Consider the following 22,096-nt stretch of genomic DNA (forward strand, 5'->3'; position numbering starts at 1 on the left):
CTTATATGGACTGTATTGAATCTGTATGACGCTTTGGGGAGAATAGCCATGCACCTTCATTCCTTGTGTTCTCTTTTATTTCTTGAAATAGCGCTATTTTGTAGTTTTCTTTGTATAGGTCCTTTATTTCCTTAGTTAAACTGATTTCAAAGTACTTGATTTTCTGAGGCACAATTGTGAACAGGATTTTTTTAAAAATATCTCTTTCTTGTCTTTTGTTATTTGCATATAGAAAAGCCATGGACTTTTGAGTATTGGTTTTATAAACTATATTTTAGTATACAAACCTATTGTTTCTAGGAGCTTTTTTGTAGTCTTCAGGATTTTCTTAGTATCGTGTCATCTGCAAATAGTGAGAACTTGACTTCTTTCTTTCTTATCTGGATGCCCTTAATATCTTTTTCTTACCTACTTGCTATGGCAAGTACTGCCAGTAATATATTGAATAGAAGTGGCAAGAATGGGCAAACTTGTCTTGTTCCTGATCTGAGAGGGAACGCGTTTAGTTTTTCCCCATTGAGTATAATGCTTGTTGTGGACTTGTGGTAGATGGCTTTGACTATATTGAGGAAAGTTCCTCCGATGCTTTCTCTACATCTATTGATATGATCATATGGTTTTTATTTTTTCTTTCATTGATGTTATGTATTATATTGACTGTCTTGTGAAAGTTAAACCATCTTTGCATCCCTGGGGTGAATCCTACTTGGTTATGTATATGATCTTTTTGATAAATTTGAAGGACACAGTTTGATAAGGTGCTGGATTCTATTTGCTAGTATTTTGTTGAGGATTTTTGCATCTGTATTCATCAGGGATATCATCTGTACTTTTCTGTTTTGTGATGTCTCTGATTTTGCTCATAGAAACTGTTTGGAAGTGTTTCTGTTTCTTCCAATTTCCTGGAAAAGCCTGAAAAAAAGATTGGCAGTAGGTGCTCTTTAAAAGTTTGAAAGAATTCACTATGAATTCATCTGGACTTAGCCTTTTGTTTTGGGGGAGACTTTTGGTTCCCATTACAATTTTTTTGGTAGTGATAGGTCTGCCAGGTATTCCAAATATTCTTGGTTCAATTTTGTGAGATTTTAGAATCCAGAAATGTATCCATTTCTTCTAGGTTTTCTTATTTCATGGCATATAGATTCTCGAAGTAATCTCTGAATATCTTTTGAGTTTCTGTGCTTTCTATTGTGGTGATCCCCCCTTTCATTTCTGATTCCGTTTACTAGGGTTATCTCTCTCTTTTTTTGTGAGACTTACTAGTGGTTTATTGATCTTATTTACTGTGTCAAAGAACCATTTCTTGGTTTTCTTGATCTTTTGTATTGTTTTTAGAGATTCATGCTCGTTAATTTCTACTCTAAGTTTTATTGTGTCCTTCCTCCTCCCTTACTTGCGCTCCTCTTTTGGTCATTTTGCAAGTTCTCAAACTGTGAAGTCAATTCTCAAACTGTGAATAAGGTCCCCTTATTCCTTCCTGATGAACACTTGCAGTGCTATAACTTTCCTCTCTACACTGCTTTTGGTGTGTCCTATAAGTCCTGGTAGCTCATGTCCTCATTCTCGTTTGTTTCCAGGAATTTGTTGATTTCTTTTTTAATTTCCCTTCTAACCCACTGGTTGTTCAATAATAATTGAACAACTGAACATTGAACACTAATTGAACATTGGTTGTTCTGTTTAATTTCCAGGTGTTCAGTTTGATTTTCCATTTCTGTGTGTGATTAACTTCCATTTTCAGTGCATCATGGTCTCAAAATATGGTTGATACAATTTCTGTCTTCTTGATTTTATTGAGGTATGTTTTTTGGCCCAGCATGTTGTCTCTCTTGGAGAATGCCCATGTGCACTGGAGAAGAATGTATATTTGGCGTTTGGGGAATGAAAAGCCCTGTATATCTACTAGCTTTCTCTCTCTCTCTCTCACTCTCTCTCTCTCTCCCTCTCTCTCTCATTGATCTATCAAGAGGTGACAGGAGAGTGTTGAAGTCTCCAACTACTATTGTGTTTCTACTAGTGTCCTCCTTGAAGTCTATTAGCAATTTTTTTAAAGTATGTTTGCTGGTCCTTCATTGGGTGCATGTATGTTTAGAATTTTTATTTCTTCCTGATGTACATATCCCTTAATTGCTTAGAGATGGCCTTTGCTGTCCCTTCTACCCTTTACCAGCCTGAAATCTATGTTGTCCGATACTAGTATGGCCACCCCAGCCTATTTTGAAGGAGTTATTTGCCTGAAGAATTGCTTTGTAGTCTTTGACTTTGAGTCTGTGTTTGCTCTGATTATTCAAATGTGTTTCTTGTAGACAGAAGAATGTTGGATCCAGTTTTTTAATTCATTTTGCCACTCTGTGTCTCTTATTTGGTGTTTTTATTTTTAAAAAAATTTTTCAATTAGTGAACCACCGTGAGGTACAGTTACAGACTTACAACTTTTTGTGCTTGTGTTTCAGTCATACAATGTTCCAATACCCATCCCTCCACAAGTGCCCATTCTCCACCATTATTTGGTGCTTTTAGATCATTGACTTTGAGAGAGAATTTTGTCATGGGATTTTGTGCCATCTTTCTGTAGAGATTTGTTGTGTTTGTGGGGTTTGTTGTTATTGTTATTATCATTATTATTATTATTAAATTGCTATGAGATACACAATACAAAGCTGTTCATGAATGGATTTTATTCATACAATGTCCCAACACCCATCCCTCCACCAGTACACATTTCCCAAGACCAGTGTCCCCAATTTCCCTGCTTCCACGCACCTCCCACCAGTCTGCCTCTATGATAGGCATTTTCCTCTGTCTCTGTCTCTGTCTCTGTCTCTGTCTGTCTGTCTGTCTGTGTCTGTCAGTCTGTGTGTCTCTCTGTCTCTCTGTCTCTGTCTCTCTCTCTCTCCTTTTGGGCATTATGATTTGCAATGCAGATACTGAGAGGTTATCTTATTTGTTCCTTTACCTACTTTCAGCATGCAGTTCTTGTCCGGAGTGATCATTTCCAACTATCGTTGTCATGGTGGTTCCTTCTCTAATCCAACTTTAGCCTTCTCCCATAGTACCTTCCAACCATGGACCATTCCTCCTAGCCTGTGTTCCTACTGTCCTTGGGTATTAGTCTCACACTATGTCTTTTACATCTGGGGGGATTTCTTTTGCCTTATAGTAGCCCCTTCAGTCCTTCTTTTTTTTTTTTTTTTTTTTTTTTGCTTTTTGGGTCACACCCGGCGTTGCACAGGGGTTACTCCTGGCTCTGCACTCAGGAATTACCCCTGGCGGTGCTCAGGGGACCATATGGGATGCTGGGATTCGAACCCGGGTCGGCTGCATGGAAGGCAAACGCCCTACCCGCTGTGCTATTCCTCCAGCCCCCAGTCCTTCTTTTAAAGTTGGCTTTGAGTCTATATAAGTTCATGAACTATTTATCCATGAAGTTGTACGTAATTCCTTCTAAACTAAACAAGAGTCTAGCCAGGTATTCTTGGTGGGGCTCATTTCATTGACTTTGTGACTGGACGGTTTCATTCGCTTAGGTCTGCTATAAATCTAAGGGACACTCTTTTGTATGCAATTTTCTTCTTTGATCTTGCTGCTTTCAGTATTGTAGCTCTATCTATGGTATTCATTGTTCTGATTAGGATATGTCTTATACTCTTTTTATTGGAGTCTCTTTTAGCTGATACTCTTTGGGCTTCTTGGATCTGGATGCCTGCATTCTCTAGATCTGGAAACTTTTCAGCAATAATGTCTGTTACTACCTCACTGGGGTTGCCTCCCTGTCATTCTGGGACTTCAGTGACTCTTATGTCGTTCCTCTTGATTTCATCCAATAAGTTCTCTTATTTGCCTTTGAGCTATTTTGAGGAATTTTTCCATCTTCTTTTGGTGCCTGGAGGTTTTCTACAGTTCATATTCCAACTCACTGATTGTGAGTTTATGTGACTATTGAAGGTGCCTATTGAGTTTTTCATGTTATCTATCTAATTTTTTATTAATGACACTTCTGTTTATAGTTTTCTCATTTCTGTTCTTATTTTCTTCTGTATTTTGTTGGCTGTCCATTTCACTTTTTCTCTCATATTCTCCTATATTTTGTTGGATGTCTGTTCCACTGTTTCTTTGAGCTCATTAACCATCCTCACCATTTTGTCTCTGCATTCTTTATCAGAAAGATTGTGTGTGTGTGTGTGTGACTATTCCTTGTTGAGGCTGCAGGGATCCTCTCTTCATCCACTTCTTGTGCTGGGGTTCCAGTGTGCCTGTGACAGTTCAGAGATGGTGATCTGATCTTTCCCATTCTAGGATATTCTTTTCCTTTTTGTTGTTCCTGTGTCACTGTGTGAATTCTCTTGCACTGATTGGGGGAATGTGTGCTTTGTTCTGAACTTTCTGTTATTTTTTTTAGAGTTGTATTGTTTCTTGTGTATTACCCTTTCTGTTGTGCTTTTGAGGGAGGAATGTTGATTGGAGTAAGGGCTATAGGGCTATTGATTTAGTGTGATTGGGTAGTCAGAGTGCCCTGGTGATCATTCAGTATAGAAGGCCAATAATTGATCTTCTGGGCTATAGAAAGTAATGTGGCTATCCACTGGGAAAACCATGCCCACTGCTAGCCTGAGCCATGGGCTGGACATAAGGAGAGTTCCATGAGTTCAACAGTCATCTTGCTCCTGTAGCCTGGGAAAACTCCCTCCAGGTCACTGGGGCTCATGCTCACTTCACCTAAGAGAGTTCCCACCAGGTCTTTGTGGCCCCCATCTCAAAATTTTTAAATCCGAAGATTCATTCTTAAGAACATCTCCATTATAGCTAAAGCAATCCTTGAGAAAAAGAAGATGGTGGGATCACTTTTCCCAACTTCAAACTGTCCTTCAAAACAGTAGTAATTGGAGCAGCATGATACTGACTTAACTGATTTGCAGTATTTCTTTTTTCTGTGTCTCCATCTCCATCTCCATCTCCTCATCACCTTCTTGGTCTGAAATCCCAATGCAGTAACAGGCATAAACATTCAGGTTCTTGTTCTCAAGCAAAGAAGTCCTATGCATGACAGAAGAACTAGGTCTCAGTTTTTTTTTGTTATTTTTACATGTGGCCAACCAGTTTTCCCAGCCTCACTTGTTGAAAAAATTTATCTTACTCTACTTCATTTTTTTCTTTTGCCCCTTTATCAAAGATTTACTGACCTGAGCATTTGTCTCTGGATTTTCTAGTTTATCCCACGGATCTTAGGGTCTGTCCATATTCCAGGACAATGCAGTATAATATTTTATGACTGTGTTGTTAAAAATGATTAATGAAATTATCTAACACTCTGCTCTTTGATCTGATTTTAAGGAGGAAAGAACCAGTGGGCAGTGATCTCAGATGCCAGTTTTCCCACTTTCTTATTTAATATCTGCTTCTTTCAAGCTCTTCTTCAAAGGTCTTTGTTGAATCCCATGGGGCCCCTGTCATCATTAAACCATGGGCTTGTTCGAATTCAGGCTATGTTCTGTTCTCTGTGGCATCCCTTGTGCATCCTTGCAGTCGATCGACTTTGACCCTAGAATGCTGATCAGTTCATGATGAAAATTAGTGCTCCATGGAGGAAACCCACCCAGACACCTGTAAGCAAAACACAAGCTGGGCCTTAGAACATAGCTCAGGTGTCAAGGATATGTGCCTTGCATCTGATAGGCCCCAAATTCACCCACTGGGCCCTTCAGTGAACTATCCAGACTGATTGGCTGAGTATTGCCAGGAGTGCTCCCCAAGTCCCCTGAGTACTGCTTAGGAGGCTCCCAGCAAAATATAAAACAGAGAAGGAAAGAAAAACGTAGGATGCAAAAGCCCAAGATAGATTCATTTGGACTTCCTTTTCTGGATGCAATCTTCTAAATGAAGCCTCATTAAAATAAGCAGGAAATGAAAGACTGAGCTTGGGATAGGATAATTGCTTACCAATTAGGTCCCCCTTTTTTTAGGATGATGTATAGGGTAAATCAAGGCTTTACTATTTGGACTGCCAACCCTTCATCTTACTTCACTCTTGAAAACCAAGTCAAGGCCAAGGAGATACTTTGAAGGGCTGGAATACATGCCAGAGACCTTGGTTTGATCCCCAGCACCTCACGGTCCCCTGAGCACCATTGGAGTTTCAGCTGAACACTGCTAAGTGTGGGCCTAAAACAAAACAAAGCAAAATAATGTCAAGACTTCAAAAATACAACTCCTGGGAAAGTGTTTGATTTAATTCAGAAAACAGATGAATATTTAGTATTTAAAATATCTAATATATAAGAGCACCATTCCTCTCCTTCTCCTCCTCCTTTCAGCAATCACTTTTGGAGGTACATGAGGAGCCATTATGTAGTGTGGGAATCAAACCTGAACTGGCCATGTGCAAAGCAAGCACCTTACCCATTGTACTATTTCTCTGAGAACCCTTGCATACTTAATATCTGGTACTGCATCCCACCATTGTGGATGTCATCTATGCCAGGAGGCCGGTAGCCATAAATTTGGTTGCCCAGAGATGAAGTCACTCTCGGGTTACCTTCAGAGGTTAAAGAAAGATCCTTGGCTGAAAAATTCCTTGCAACATCTGTTGGACAACATTGGCAGCCTCATCAAATTTTATTTCCACTATATATGTATATTGCTTTATTACTTTTTCTCTGTCTCCTTATCTCTCTGTCTCTCCCTCTCTCCCTTACTCCTTCACTCTTTCTCTCATGTTCTCTCACTTTCATTTCTTGAAGTTCTTGTGTTTTGCTTTTTTTGTTTGTTTATTTGGGGGCCACACCTGACAGTGCTTTGGGGTTATTTCTGGCTCTGCACTCAGAAATCACTCCCAGTGGGCTTGGGGTATCATATGAGTTGCTGGAGATCAAACCAGGTCAGCCGCATGCAAGGCAAGCACCTGACCTGCCATACTATCATTCCAGTCCCTTCTTGAATATTTTGATGAGCAAGAAGAGGTAGACCCTACCCTTCACTCTGGGCCTGCGTGTTTTGAATGGTCGGTTTCACTGTCTCCTGCAGACCCATCAGTCATCCATTACCTTGGGAAATGTCACCACCAGTCTTTTCTGGAAAGCAATCAAACCAGGGAAAACAGCATTGCCTTCCCCACTGACTTGGATCTTGTTGGAGTTACATATCAGCTACACATCAGAGATAGCTGGGGAAGGAGAGTGAGTCAAAATACGGAGTCACTGAGGAAGTGACACTTTGATCTCCTCCAAACCATAGGAACTATCTGCAGCTGCCTCTGTCATTGCATCCCAGAAAGGGTCTGATTTTAGGCTTACTGATGTTATTTCCTATTATTACTATTACTGTCAGAGTACTTATTTACCACAAGAAAAAGAAACTCAATTAGCAAGTGGGTATTTTTGTTGTTTGTTTTTTCTTGCTAGGATGACCTGACCTTTTTGTTTATTTTGAAGCTTAATCAAAACATGGCCCTGGCCTGTTGACATCTTGAATAAATTTTTTTTCTTATGTAGGAGTACTGCTACTTATTCAACCACTGACTATGCTGATTGAATTGGGCATGAACTCCACTTGAGTAATCTTTAATCGTGCATTTGCTCAGATTTAGTGAATTAAAGTTGACTTAGCTCTGATATTTTTAATTTATTTCTTATGTTATTTTAGGTGCCATGGTTTATAATACTGTTAATGATAGGGTTTATGCATTACCCAATCCCTGACCACACTCTCCCCAGAGTGTCCACTTCCTCCCACCATTGTCGCTGTATTTCCCCCTCACCTTAAAGCCTCCCCTTTACCAGCAACCATGGTATCTCATAAAGATATGATTCTAACATCAAAAACAGTATAGGGTTTTAGTAGATAGAATTGGTCTTGAGTCCCACTTGGACCTTCATAACTATGATTTGGGACAAGATAATCACCTTTTTTTTTGAGTTTTTGTTACCTCATCTGTCAAATGGATTAATAATCTCCCCTAAAGACATTGTCTTGAAGGCTACATAAATATATATTGGCCACCTCCTTTGTGCCTAGCTCTTGTCTTAGGGCCTCAAATACCACAGTGTACAAAACAGATGACTCTTCTTGTGTAGTGACAGACCTTGAATGGAGTTGAATGTTTCCTTCCTGTTTCCTTAAACAGAGTGTCTCCTGGGAGCAAAGTAGAACTGGATTTCTTGGTAATGTAGTTTCAAATAATTACCTTCTTGCTGCTACGGATTTGAATTACAAATGAGTTGCTAATAATTACTTAGAAATTCAGTAAGACCATTTATAGATTTTTATTAATATTCTTTAGTTTATTAAACTTCGGTCACCTACAGGACAACATTTGTATTTGCTACAAATATTCTGCATTATTTTAAATTCTAAATTTGTTAACAAAGTTTTTCAATAAGCATAACCTGTATGCTAAGTATTTTAGAGAGGAAGATATGCATCCTTTAGTATCTGAAAGCTCTGCCACTAACTAGACTTGCAAAGTTATAGGTTTCCTCAAAAGATTTTTTTGCCCTGGTTTTGTCACCGATAAAAGAAGTAGCTCATTTTTAGTGGTGGGGATTTTAGTGATTAGATGATTAAGCAAGCGCATCTGTTTCTGAAGAGATTTTTCTGCCTGCTATCATCAAAGAACATCCTGTAACTGTCAGTTCTGATAACTGCAAGTAAGTTAGATAAAATAATATACATATATGACTAAGACTTTTCAGATTAGTAATTTGAACTTCCATAACATTATAGAGAAATGAATGGTTTGGTGCTCAGTAAGAATCAATGAATGAGGAGGTCAGAGTTTACACATTTTTTAATATTAATTCAAAAAGAGTATTGTGATATTTTTACCGTATTTCACTATATAACTATCACAGTGATATAACTCACTTTGTGCCAAGTGTTTTTGCAATGATAATAATAATAATGATAATAATAATAATAATAATAATAATGAAAATAAAAAGAGTGATGCAACCATTATATGAAGCTTTTTGCAAAAATCATGAAACAATTTTGGACTAAAATAGCAGACTGCAATAGTTACGCAGGGAAATACGGCATAACTAACCTGCACAGCCCATCAGAGTGAGCATTATCTTAGTGTAAAAGTTTGGTTTACAGGGAATTCTTCTTGGCCTTATTTTTGTAAAACTACTATTATTGGCATTGAAATTGTTGGTGCAATTCCAGGCTTGAGTCATCTAAGTGACTGGAGTATGGTGAGAAAAAAAAATACTCCAATAATCTCTTGGTACATACCATCTCTATATTAACACACATACACATTCTGTGTTGTTCTTTTCCAAGATAATTATATAGTTTTGTAAAAATCTTAGAGGAACTAGGGGAGAAAGAAACATAGCCCAACTGTGGAATCACCCACTTGACCTTCTGGGAATACCGGACTCTGGTTACTAATGTATTGGTAGCCAAAATAGTTATCCAGAGAAGAATGTTGAAGGCAAAGAATTTCCGCTGGCACAATATGTCCTGGAAAATTCTATTTTTTATTTTTGTATAATAGAACAAGTTGCTCCAAAATGTTGACCTCGATATCCTTACCATGACTTTTTCTGTGGAGGCCTACCTGCCACCTGGTTACATCGTATTGCAGTAGACTAGAGTTTGAAAATCATGGCATTCCGTTTCTTTCCTATTCCTTGAATATACAAATCATAAAGCAAGCCCAGAATAAAGATATGTTCATATCCACTAAGGAGTACTATTAGAATTCACATTATTGTTCAATTTTCATTTCTGCCAGAAAGATAAAATCCAGACTCAGTTTAACCTAAGAAGCTGGTCCTCCCTCATGAGTTATACACCCAACTTCAATATTGGGAGTATTCAATATTCCTTTATTTTTACCATGGGCTGAGTTGAATTTCATCATCATTCTGGAACACATTTATGAGTACCCCGAGAGACCTCCGGATCCAAAAACAATTAGGAGTGAGCTTCTTTGGAATCCCACCTTCAAGCATCATATTCAAAACCATCACAGTTGGTGCAAACTGGCAAGACTTAGAGACACTAATTTGATGTTATTTCCGAATAATTTTGCTGATCTGCACATAGCTTAGCATTACATAGTATTTGTTATTTTACCACAAGAAAATAAAATGACACAGACATTCAGAGACTTCGGCAAGTGATCTTATCATGCTTTTGTAATAAATGAAAAATTTAAAAGTCCCTTATTTTAAATCCAAGACTGGTTGAATAAGTGTTGGTACATCCGTAAAATAGAGGTTTAAGTAACTATGGTCGAGGTTCATATTCTAAAAGTATTTCTAAAATGACATGTGGAAAAACTAGCAAGCTATAATGCAAAAAAAAATTCATGTGCACTGTTAACTTTGTAGAAAGAATTGGAACAAGTATAGGACAGCACATATGCAAATAAGTTAAAGTACTTTAATTTTATTAGTTTCTATGTTCCTGTTATTTTCTGTGCATACTTTTGTATTATCAAAATGCACAGTTCTAGGACTGCATACGTGGCTGCCCAACACCTCCAAATTCCACAGTACTGCTATTTCAATAGTGATTGGAATCCCCATATTAGATGGGAAAGTAACATAGAATCCAACTAAACTCAACAAACAAAAATAGTAACGCAGAAGGCTCAACTAGTGATTAACAGCTTAGTAAATCCTCAGACAAAGACTTAACAGCCCCATGGTGAGATATATCAGTTTTTACAAATCTTTTACTGAAGTATTTTTGATAATTTCTTTAGTCATTTGGTTGTAACAGGCAGTAGCACTGTCATCCCATTGTTCACTGATTTGCTCGAGCGGGCACCAGTAACGTCTCCATTGTGAGACATTGTTACTGTTTTTGGCATATCAAATACGCCACTGGGTAGCTTGCCAGGCTCTGCTGTGTGGGCGGATTACTCTCGGTAGCTTGCTGGGCTCTCCAAGAGGGATGGAGGCAAATGCCCTACCTGCTGTGCTATCACTCCAGGCACTATAAAAAAAATTATAACTGTGTGCTTGTTCAAAGAGGACAGGGTGGTTGGGGGAAGGAGGGTGGGAAAATGGGGACAATGGTGAAAGGAAGGTCACCCAGATGGTGAAATTGGTGTTGAAATATCAAAAGCCCTTAAAACTGTTATGAACAACTCTGTAACTGTTCTGAACAGCTATGTAAATCATGGTGTTTAAGTCAAGGGAAGAGATAAAGGTCTTTTTAAAAAATGCATAGTTATAAGATTTTGTTCATCTTATAAATTAAGATAAAAGTTAGCAATGGAGCAATGAATGTAGCACAGATTTTTGTTTAATCCATGCTGCCTCTTTGACAAGCCATGCATTGGTTGATGCTGTAGCCCTTTTCCTGGAATTTATCTGTTCTTCTATTGGAGGGGGAAAAAAAAAGACAACTATCAAGGGACGATGATAAGAATCTGTGTCACCTGGTCTGTGTTCTTTTCCAGCACACAACGGTTTTGCCCTTTATATTAATCGAAATGAGGACATCGCACCATGCCTACCCCAGCAGGAGCAGTGGACTTGCTGCCACATCTACCTTCTCTGTGGGCTATATATTATGGTAAGGACGGTGCCTGCTGGCCTTTCATACTGTATTAGATTTTGCACTGCTAAATTTGGGCACATATTTCATTATGGATATAATCACTAACAGATTCACACTGCGTGCCTCATTTGGTCCAAGACCTGGGCTTTGTCTCATTTCCCCAGATGCTTATATTTTTAGAAAGTATATGCCAAACCTCACACAACAGGAATTTGTTGAACAATCCCATGTAAGCAGTGGTTCTTCCAAGGCAACATTTTTCAACTCTTTTTCAAACTAAATGTTTTTCTTGGACACCGGTTTCAGGCTTCAGGGCTTTTTGGCTTGTGATATTTTTGTTGTTGTTGTTGTTGTTGCTTTTGTTGAGGAGTTGGGGGGTTGTAGCTAACACAAGTGAAGAGTGAAAAAAAAAATGACCCCTCAGATGAGTGTCTTTAACTTCATAGAAAGCAAGTGAAAATGCACATTTTCACAAATTGGTTTCACCTCAATTCCACTATTAACCATTACATATACAAGTATATCTTTATTACATATGGAATGTCTTTAATGCTTTTATTTTTTAAAGTTGGGTAAGTGCATTATAAGAAATCTTCATTTAGTCTCTTGGGCGTGAATCAGTTCCAAGTGTGAAGTGACACATTTATCAGCTAAAAGAATTTCTGCCTGATAAATTTACTTCACATTGATTTCAGTTGCTCACTGGTTTTTGCAAATTTTTGCAAGATTCTCTGCCATATGATAGAAAATTTTTCTGTCGTTTTTTTCCCTTTATAGCTCTAAGTCCTCATTGATGTATTAGCACACACAGCAGAGAATCCTCCCATCAGCACGTATGCCTCCCAGGACTTTCTCCCTACGTTCTGGGTCACCACTCCCTCCTTTAAATTCAAGGATTGGATAATGTTCTTCAAAACACCCTGAAACTCTACTTAATCCCACCAAAATCCCAGAGGTCTTTAAGAGAGCCAGGGAATGTTTGCCCTAGTTACCCTAGAAATATCCAATAAAGATAAGTATAGTACTTCACGGACTGGAGCAATAGCACAGCGGGTAGGGCATTTGCCTTGCACGTGGCTGACCAGGGTTCGATTCCTCTGTCCCTCTCGGAAATCCCAGCAAGCTACTAAGAGTATCCCGCCCGCATGGCAGAGCCTGGCAAGCTCCCTGTGGCATATTTGATATTCCAAAAACAGTAACAACAAGTCTCACAATGGAGATGCTACTGGTGCCCAGTCAAGCAAATCAATGAGCAACAGGATGACAGTGACAGGGATAGTACTTCACATACGTGGCTTGCATATTTCATAGTGCTCTTGAGCAGAAATGGATTTTGATTTTGTTTTGTTTTTGCTCCTAGGAAGTAACATTCTATAGTTGGATGTAAGAGACATCCAAACTATTGACCAAAACATGCAATTATGTCTGTTGCATCTGTCTCCTTGCCCACTAGTCAAAGACCCTTAGCAAGGACAGGAGCACATTTGCTTTCCTCATCACTTTCTAGGGTATTTTTTTCCCACTTCAAATGTCAAGTACTAAGGTTGATTTCATATAAATGATTAAAATGATCAGGGCTCACCTGTGAACAATAACTGAAATTAAGTCTTTTAAATGAAGAATCTGTGTGCTTTGTTTGTATGAATTTGATTTCTAAATAATGATGGTATCGCAGAAAAGTCAAGTATGGAAACTGCTCATTTGTTCCATTTATAAACTGTTCATTTATTTATTTTAACATTCCAGGAATGCTAAAGTATTTGTAACTTATATGGAACTACCTATAACTTTTGTTTGAAAAAGCAAATGTCCTTCCCTTCTACCAGTCGCTAAAAAGTACATATTCATTACTTGGTACCCATATTTGTTTACTGATGGGAAGGTATTGAAGTGGGGAGGGGGGACTCCTGCTATATATACATATATAATGTATATATATATACATTTATTTATATGCCATTCATTTATCTGAATGTTATAGACCTCCCAAAGATTTCAGGAATCATCTACTTTCTTCCACTGTGGGTACAGTTGTTCCAAGCTCAAGAGAACACATGGGAACTACAACAGATTCTTCACAATAGACCCCCAAGAACCCTCATTAAATTAGGCATTCATTACTCAGTGCTCTTCATGCCAAGGGAGGCTTGCCAGCTCTATGTACTCCCTGAAAGCAAATGAGTTCTTGTTTGGACATGTATTTGCATTAACCAGCAAATTCTCTCAGATATGTCCTCAGAATCCTTTCTAAGTAGAGTATTTCCTTTGGTGTTCTGCCCAAGAGCAAAACAATACCAGTTACAACATGTCACTTTAGATAAACCCAAGGACTTTCACTGATATCTAGAAAGATACTGGCTTTCAGACATATCATTGACACAGAGCAAAAGGATAAGGACATGAAACCATTTGATAGTACACCAGGACAGTCACTGGAACATTCCAGAACCTCATGCCACAGTGAAAGAAAGTGTTCCCCTTACCACATACTGATTGTGAAGTAAGTGGGGTTTCCTTTATAGTCGATCCTCAGTGAGATTGAGGAGCGGAATCTCTCCTTCACAGTCATCTTGCTTAAGCATCTGTCTCCATCCGTCTCTCTATACCTTTCTCTCTGTTCCTTCACTCCTCTCTGGTGATCCCAGTCTATTCTAGATTTAGAAAGCCAGAAGTGAGACGTGAGAAAGCAGGGCTATCCTGATCTTTTCCTTTTCAGATACTTTTATTTCATTCTCTGAACAGCCCTCTGAGACAGTTCTTATGTTACACATTGTTCATATAAGGAAACTAAAGCTGACAGTATTGACTGGGCTTGCCCATTGGAGAGCCACGAGGTGGTCAGAATTACAGAGCAAGCCCAAGTGTGTGGCTGAGAGTCTACAATGAGCCAGTCTCTTCTCTGCTTCATATCTCTATCTCAGATTGGGTTTTGATTTTGGAGCGATGCCTCGAAAGCAACTTCGTCTAGTAGGTTTGTGCTCTTCCTGGGTTTGAATTCTGACTTCTCCACTTACACTTTGTGGATGTCAGCTTATTCAGATGGAAATCTAAAACAAGAATAGAATGTGGGTAGCCACATAGGGCACTTGCGAGACTTATTTACTATGATGTAGAGTCCATCCCACAATGCCTGGCACAGTCAAAAAATAGTCTTTATTTGCTGTTATCAATTCTGAAGCAGTCCTCAAGAAACAGCAAGAAAGGGGCCAGAGTGATAGTACAATGGGTAGGGCACTTGCTTTGCATGTGGCCGACCTGGGTTCGATCCCCAGCATCTCCTATGTTCCCCCTGAGCCCTGCTAGGAGTAATTCTTGAGTGTAGATCCAGGGTTAACCCCTGAACATTGCTGGGTGTGACCCAAAAACTTTTTTTTAAAAAAAAGTAAGAAAGAAAGGGACATCAAGGGCATGATGTTTGCGTAAATCCAGAGTGAAAGCATCTCCAAGAGTGGCCTTGATGATTCCTGGGAACCACTGATGATAACTCCTATTTTTTAAAAATCTGAGGGCTGGAGGCAGAGCAGTAGCAAAGAGGTCAGGCACTTGCCTTACACATGGCCAACCAGGATTCGATGCTTGGTGCTTCATTTAGTCTCCCAAGCCCACCAGGAGTGATCCCAGAACACAGAGCCAGCAGTAAACCCTGAGCACCACTATGTGTGGCTCAATAATAAAAAAAAATCCAAGGGCTTGAGAGCTAATAGAGGAGACAAAGTGCTTATTGTACATGTGACCTACCCTGGTGTGATTCTTGGCACCACCTGTCTCCGGAGCACCATCAGGAGTGACCTCTGAGCACAGAGCCAGGAGTATAACCTGAGCACCATCAGGTGACCAAAAGCTTCCTCTTTGCGGTGCTGGTCCCCCACAGGAAGGAAGTATAGAGGGTAAGGCACTTGTCTTATATGCAGTCAACCCAGGTTCAATCACATATGGTCCCCTGAGTACCACCAGGAATGATTCCTGAGTGCAGAGCCCTGAGTAGTTCCTGAGTATGGCCAGGGATGGCACAAACAAACAAATGAAAGCTTCCTTTTAAGTAAACCTCCCTCCCAAAATCTAACACAATACTAACGAATATGGTGATACCATTTTTCATTTGTGTTTTTAAGTTAAAAGAACCAGAAAGTTCTTAAGTTAAAGGAATCAGAAAGTCTTAAAGGGGCCTTGACTCGAAGAGAACTTTCAGATCTTGGCGTGCTGTGACTGCGGACTCCTTACATTTTGCTAATCTCGCAAAAGAAGACAATCCCACTCTACCTGGCCTCTTGGTGGTCTGTCTTCCTTGGCTACACCTGGGTCAACACATACTTGTCCCCCTGTGGCACTGCTGTGTGTCACCTCTTGCCTTTCGGTCTACAGGACACAGAAAGAGGATGCTGCAAGTGAATAAAGTGAGATCTCCCAAGTTCCTCTCAAATTGACATTCCTGAGGATTCTACTTGCTGAGACGTCCTCTTCCAGCCCCTAAAAATTCTCCACATCCAATGTAAAATAACATAATATGAGAGACTGACACTCAAGGACAGTAAACACAAGGGCCAGGAATATTGCTCCATAGTTGGAAGCCTGCCTCATGAGCTGGGGAGAAGGCAGCTGGAGTAGAGAAGGGATCACTAAGTCAATGACAGTTGAAGGAATCATTCAGATGTGTGCTTAAAGTAGATCAAGGACCAAACCTGATGTCCTCTCAGCATCTGTATTGCAAACCATAAGGCCCAAAAGTAGAGAGAGAGTATGGGGGAAATTGTCTGCCATAGAGGCAGGGGGAGGGTTGGGAAGTAGGAGGTGGGTTATACTGGGGAAATTGATGATGGAGAATGTGCACTGGTGGAGGGATGGGTGTTCAATCATTGTATGACTGAAACTCAAACATAAAAGGTTTGTAACTGTATGTCACAGTGATTCAATTAAAAAAAATTTTTTCCACTTCAGTGGCAGGAATGGTAGCGAGAGGGTAAGTTCTCATTCAGTCAGTGTCCAAATGAGATTGATATCTGGGATCATGTCTTATATATGCTAACCACTAAATGCAAAGAAAGAGCAGAAGCAAGGCATTGCATTTCTTATCACTGCAATAAGTGTTTATTTTGTTTTGTTTCAAGAAAAATGGGGATTTTTATTCTCTTAGAGCCCTGGTTGTGTTGTACAAATTTATATTATAACTCTCATTACCCCACATATGTCTATTGTACAACTTCCCAACCCAGAAAGTAAAACAAAGTAAAGGAAGAAAAATTATAATTTCATTTGTGACTTAAACCTAAGTTGCCCCAATCAGAATTCTATTTTCCACCAAAGTTGCCTTTCAGCTATGCAGTTGCAGACTATTATTAGTTTTCTTGTTGAAACTTTTCTGTATTCCCTCAAGTTTCTGCTAGAATGTATGTTGCCTATTTTAAATAGAGAGAGGCACCTCAAAAATAAAAATTTCTGCATTTTTTATTTTCAAAAATAGCTCAGAGACGTTTTAGCCACAATTTCTAGAGGAAAAGTTGCATCGTATTCACTAAGAAGATTAAATTTCAGGCCACATTAAAATCTCCCTATTGGATTAGATGCTTCTTTGCCAATTAAACAAATCTCAACATGTAGTTGTGCTTTAACCAGAAGATAGCTATTCACCTGGAACCTTTCATTTCACCATAACTGCCTCGATTATTATATCTGTAATAATATACAAAAATATTCCTTTTTCCCAGAAGTAGAGAACTGAAGCCAAGTTGAATGAGTGAAGTGCTAAGTACCTCTTGTGCTGTAGAGTGATACCTTTCATGGGGCTTACAAGAAATCAAAAAAGGGGTCTGCTCCTTTATCTGCAAAGCCATCCGTGTGCTTTGCTACGCTATGAGAATGTCTTTGCTTTCCCATTATTCTTTACCCGCTTCTTCAACCTGGCTGGAGAAGACAGAGGGGTTTTTGCAGTCTAAGGGCACTCGTGGATAGAGAAGTGCCTCACCAAGTCACCAAAACCAAGAGCGAGTGTTCCAGGAGAATCCCCGGCAAACACTATTAAACTGGGAATTCGAGGAGCCAGAGTGACAGTACAGTGGGTAGGGCACTTGTCTTGCATGCAGCCAACCTGGGTTCAATCCCTGGCACTCCAATATGGTCCCCTAAGCACCATAGTAATTCCTGAGTGCAGAGCTAGGAGTAACCCCTGAACACTGCCAGGTGTGCACCCCCCACCACAAAAAATTACAAACTTTAAACTGGTCATTCAAAATGTCACTGTCATCCCGTTGCTCATTGATTTGCTCGAGCGGGCACCAGTAACGTCTCTTATTGTGAGACTTATTGTTACTGTTTTTGTCATATCGATTACACCACGGGTAGCTTGCCAGGCTCTGCCGTGGGGGCACGATACTCTCTGTAGCTTGCCAGGCTCTCCAAGAGGGGTGGAGGAATCGAACACAGGTTGTCCGAGTGCAAGGTGAACGCCCTACCGCTGTGCTATCGCTCCAGCCTGAAGTGTACAGGAAGGCTTATAACACACTGGAAATGATTTGGGGGTACCAAGGTGAAATAGGAATCTAATTTAGAAAACTGATGGTTAGTCTTCCTTTTGCCTTCTATTGGAGCCAGGGAAAGACCAAGGGAGGGATATAGCAGGTGGTGGGTGGATCAGCAAATCATTCCACCTCTCTGGCCCTCAGTTTCCCCATCTAGAAAAGCAGGGAATGGTCCTTAGGACTGAGAGCTGGAAAGTGAGTCTGAAATGCCACCCATGGCACTGGAGCTCACTCAGTTATCAGTGTTGCTCCCTAGAGAATAGTCAGCCCTTACGTAACCTAAACTCAGCCTCTTTCTGTGCATCTCTTCATTCATTAAGCCTTTATGCCTGCTCTGAGAGGAAGAGGTCTAGATGCTTGAAATCAAACACTCCCTGTTCAGTTCCCTTCTTCCTGGGGACATGGAACAAATTACTTACCTTCTCTTAGCCTCATTTTACCGTCTATAAAATGGGAGATGCTACCTGCCTCGTAAATTACTGTAAGGATTAATGAGCACATAGTGGCTCTCAGGACATATTAGTGCCTTTGCTTCCTCCTAGGCAACAGTAATCCTGAATGTCTGGGGAGTCTCTATGCAAAAGGCCCTTTCTTTCTCTCTCTCCTCCCCATTTCCCCTGTGTTCAATTTATCCTCGGCCCTTCTTACGGAATTCAGCCCTGCTCTGCGGGGTTGCTGTCTCCTTGCAACCTATTAAGAATGCAGCAGATTTTCTGAAATTTTCTTTGGCTCATATATTAAGTTATCTCCCAAGCTCTAGTTTTCCTCTGGGAGACGAGGATGTCTTTGCTTTTCCATTATTCTAATCTTATTTTCACAAATACTTTGTTGAGTGTGAGCTATTGCTTTCTGATCTTCTCAAAAAGAAATCTATTTTGACCGTTGAGGGCTTTCTAACTCAGAGCATGGCTTGCACCTGACGCTCCCCATGCCACAGGGAAACCTCTTGGGTGTTGATGACATAAGTTCTTGGATCTTTATTGGGACAGAACAGGCATATGAGTATAATGCAACTCCCGGTACCTAGGTTATTCCGAGTGTCTCCTATAGTCGTTGATTCCAAATCCAACTCATCCTTCAGTTCCCAGCTTGAACACTCTTTCACAGGGAGGGTCTCCTCTGGTTTCCAAGTCTTTTTTTTTTCAATCTGGACTTTATTGATCTAATAAAATTACATTAAGAATTGAAATGAATTATACATTATTGTGCTCATATTTCCCCCATACAAAGTTTGAGAACCCATCCCTTCACCAGTGCCCATCTTCTACCACCAGTAAACCCAGCATCTCTCCCACCCTCCCCAGTCCCATCTTCCCCCCCACCCCACACTGCCACTATGGCAGGGAATTCCCTTTTGTTCTCTCTCTCTCTGATTAGGTGTTGTGGTTTGCAATAAAGGTGTTGAGTGGCCATTGTGTTCAGTCTCTAGTCTACATTCGGCACACATCACCCTTCCCCCGCATGACTTCCGACCATATTTTACTTGGTGTTCCCTTCTCTGAGTTGCCCAGAATGAGAGACCAGCCTCCAAGCCATGGAGTCAACCTTCTGGTACTTATTTCTACATTTCTTGGGTGTTAGTCTCCTAGTCTACAAGTCTTGATCCACTTCTCTAGTACACACAATAGCCCCCTGTTCATTCGTTCATTATAAACCCTTGTCTCGTGTAGTGATTTGGTTAATTTTTGTTTTCAAAGTCTGCTGCCAAACCCCATCCTCTCACTATATAGGCTAAAAAAAGTTCAATAGTTGAATTTTTTTGAAATTTCTAAATATTTATCTTGCACTTAATAGTAATCAAATAAAGTGTTTACACCCTCTGGATCTGTCATCCATTTCTCTAGTATTGAATTTCCCCTTTATTGTCTCTTCTGCTACCTGCTTGTTTCATTTAAGCTGCCAACTGAAACTGAGAGAGCTATAGGAGAAATCTTACCAAAATGACACCCTATGTGGGAGATGATCCAGTTCAGCAATAAAATGAAATGAGTTTTCTCATTTCAAATGGAGGGAAGATCCACTTATGAAGGGAGAGATTTTGTGAACATCTTGACAGTGACCCAGTCACACACAGTCACCTTCAACAGATGGGTTCCTGCAATAACAGGAAGGGGCCAGAGTTCTCATTTGATTTCTCCTGCCACATCCAGCAGCATTGAGTTCCTGGGAGACACAAACAATAAGAAATGATTTAAAAACAAGCCATTCAGAGTTGGCGATACCTGCCCCAGAGTTGACTTTGTACACCTCAAAGTATATGCAAAGCCAAAATACCTTTTGTTTGAGATACACAATGGAAAGAGGAACTTGGTCTAAAACAGGTCCCTTATTCAGGAACTAGAGCAATAGTATATGATTAAGGTGCTTGACTCACATCATGTTGGTCCTGATTCAGTTCCTGACATACCCATATGGTCCCCAGCTCACCTCCAGGGATCATTCTTGAACACAAAACTAGGAATGGGGTGTGATCAAAAGTAATAATAATTAATTGTATAAAATAAGTAACAATGCAAGACATCTACTTTAAACAGTTATGTATATATATTTCCTTGATTATTTTCAAAGTAAAGAAAGGAATTAGTTTGATGATAATGATTGTTATAGCATTTGAATTCTCCCATATTCTGAAGGAATCTAGTTCATGTTGGCTCAGGACAGAGTTCAATAATTCTCTGAAGCAAGTGTTTACTAATACCTACCATGTGTCAGGCATTGTGCTAGATGCACGAGGTAGGCAGTACAAAGCATTGGCTTTGTTGAAAGATACAGTAAATAACTTTGATGCAGGGAAATTTTCAAATTTCAAATTTCAACTATGATACAGTTGATTAGGGCAGTATAAAATAGGAAGAAAAAAAAAGAAAGCAGAAAAGTCTGAAAACCCAGAGACTGATTTCCTAATAAAGACTAGAGGGTCCTGAAAGACTGTCTGTGAACTCTGAGGCTAAGAGTTGCTGTGTAAAGGTCGAAAGTAAAAGTGTCCCACGCAGAAAAAGGAGATGGCCTGGAGAACGGAGAGAGAAAATTATAACTAAGATAGCGATAAAATTCTTCATTCAAGAAAAACACATTCTTAGGAAAACTCAAAGATAAATAGGACATTAAGCCTCTGGCACCATTAGCTATAACAGACATCAAACCAGACAGCATTCCCACCAGCCACGGATGAGAATTCTCTTATCATCACATCCCTGACAAAACGGATTGTTCCACTATATTTCATATATGCCATTCTCACCGGTGTGAGATTGTATCTCTTTGTCATCTTGATCTGGATTCCCCTAATAATAAGACGATGAGCATTTTTTTCATGTGCCTATTGGCCATCCGCCTGTCTTCCTCTGCGAAGTGTCTGTTCATTTCCTCTTCCCATATTTTGATAGGATCTTTGGAATTCTTTGTTGTTGTGGCTCTTTCTGAGGACTTTATATATCTGGGATATCAACCCTTTATCTGCTGTGCTGAATGCAAATACTTTTCCCATTCGGTTAGCTCTCTTTTCGTTTTAGCCTATTTTTCTTTTATCATACAGAAATTCTTTAATTTTATGTAGTCCTGCTTGTTTGTCTTTTAATTCTATTGCCTTTGCCTATATCAGATCACTGATGATGGACACCTTTGAGGTCCACATCTTGTAATGTTCTGCCTACATTAACCTCACTATACTTTATAATTTCTGGTTGGCTCTCAAGGTCTTTGATCCACTGTGAATTGACTTTTGTGCAAGGTGTTAGATATGAATCCAGCATTAATTTTTTATATGTGATTATCCAGTTTTCCAAGTGCCATTTATTTAAGAGACTATCTTTTAAAAAATTTTTTTTAATTTTATTGAATCACCATGAGATAGTTATAAGCTTTCATGTTTGGGTTACAATCTCATAATGATCAAACACCCATCCCTCTACCAGTGTACATTTCCCCACCACCAATATCCCAGGTATACCCCCGCTTTCCCACCCTCCCCCTGCCTCCATGGCAGACAATATTCCCCATACTCTCTCTCAACTTTTGGGAATTATAAGTTGCAACACAGACACTGAGAGGTCATCATGTTTGGTCCA

At 39.7% G+C, this 22,096-nt stretch overlaps 1 protein-coding gene across 2 annotated transcripts in view; it reads left to right on the forward strand.

Annotated features, from left to right (window-relative positions):
• Positions 1–22,096, forward strand: part of AIG1 (androgen induced 1) — a 287,157-nt gene that overhangs the window by 221,267 nt on the left and 43,794 nt on the right. For both annotated transcript variants that reach the window (XM_055134767.1, XM_055134765.1), the window contains exon 4: positions 11,417–11,532. In XM_055134767.1, coding sequence (XP_054990742.1) covers positions 11,417–11,532 — 116 coding nt within the window. The remainder of the gene's footprint in view (positions 1–11,416; positions 11,533–22,096) is intronic.

The sequence above is a fragment of the Sorex araneus genome, chromosome 4 (assembly GCF_027595985.1).
Source record: "Sorex araneus isolate mSorAra2 chromosome 4, mSorAra2.pri, whole genome shotgun sequence".
NCBI lineage: Eukaryota > Metazoa > Chordata > Mammalia > Eulipotyphla > Soricidae > Sorex > Sorex araneus.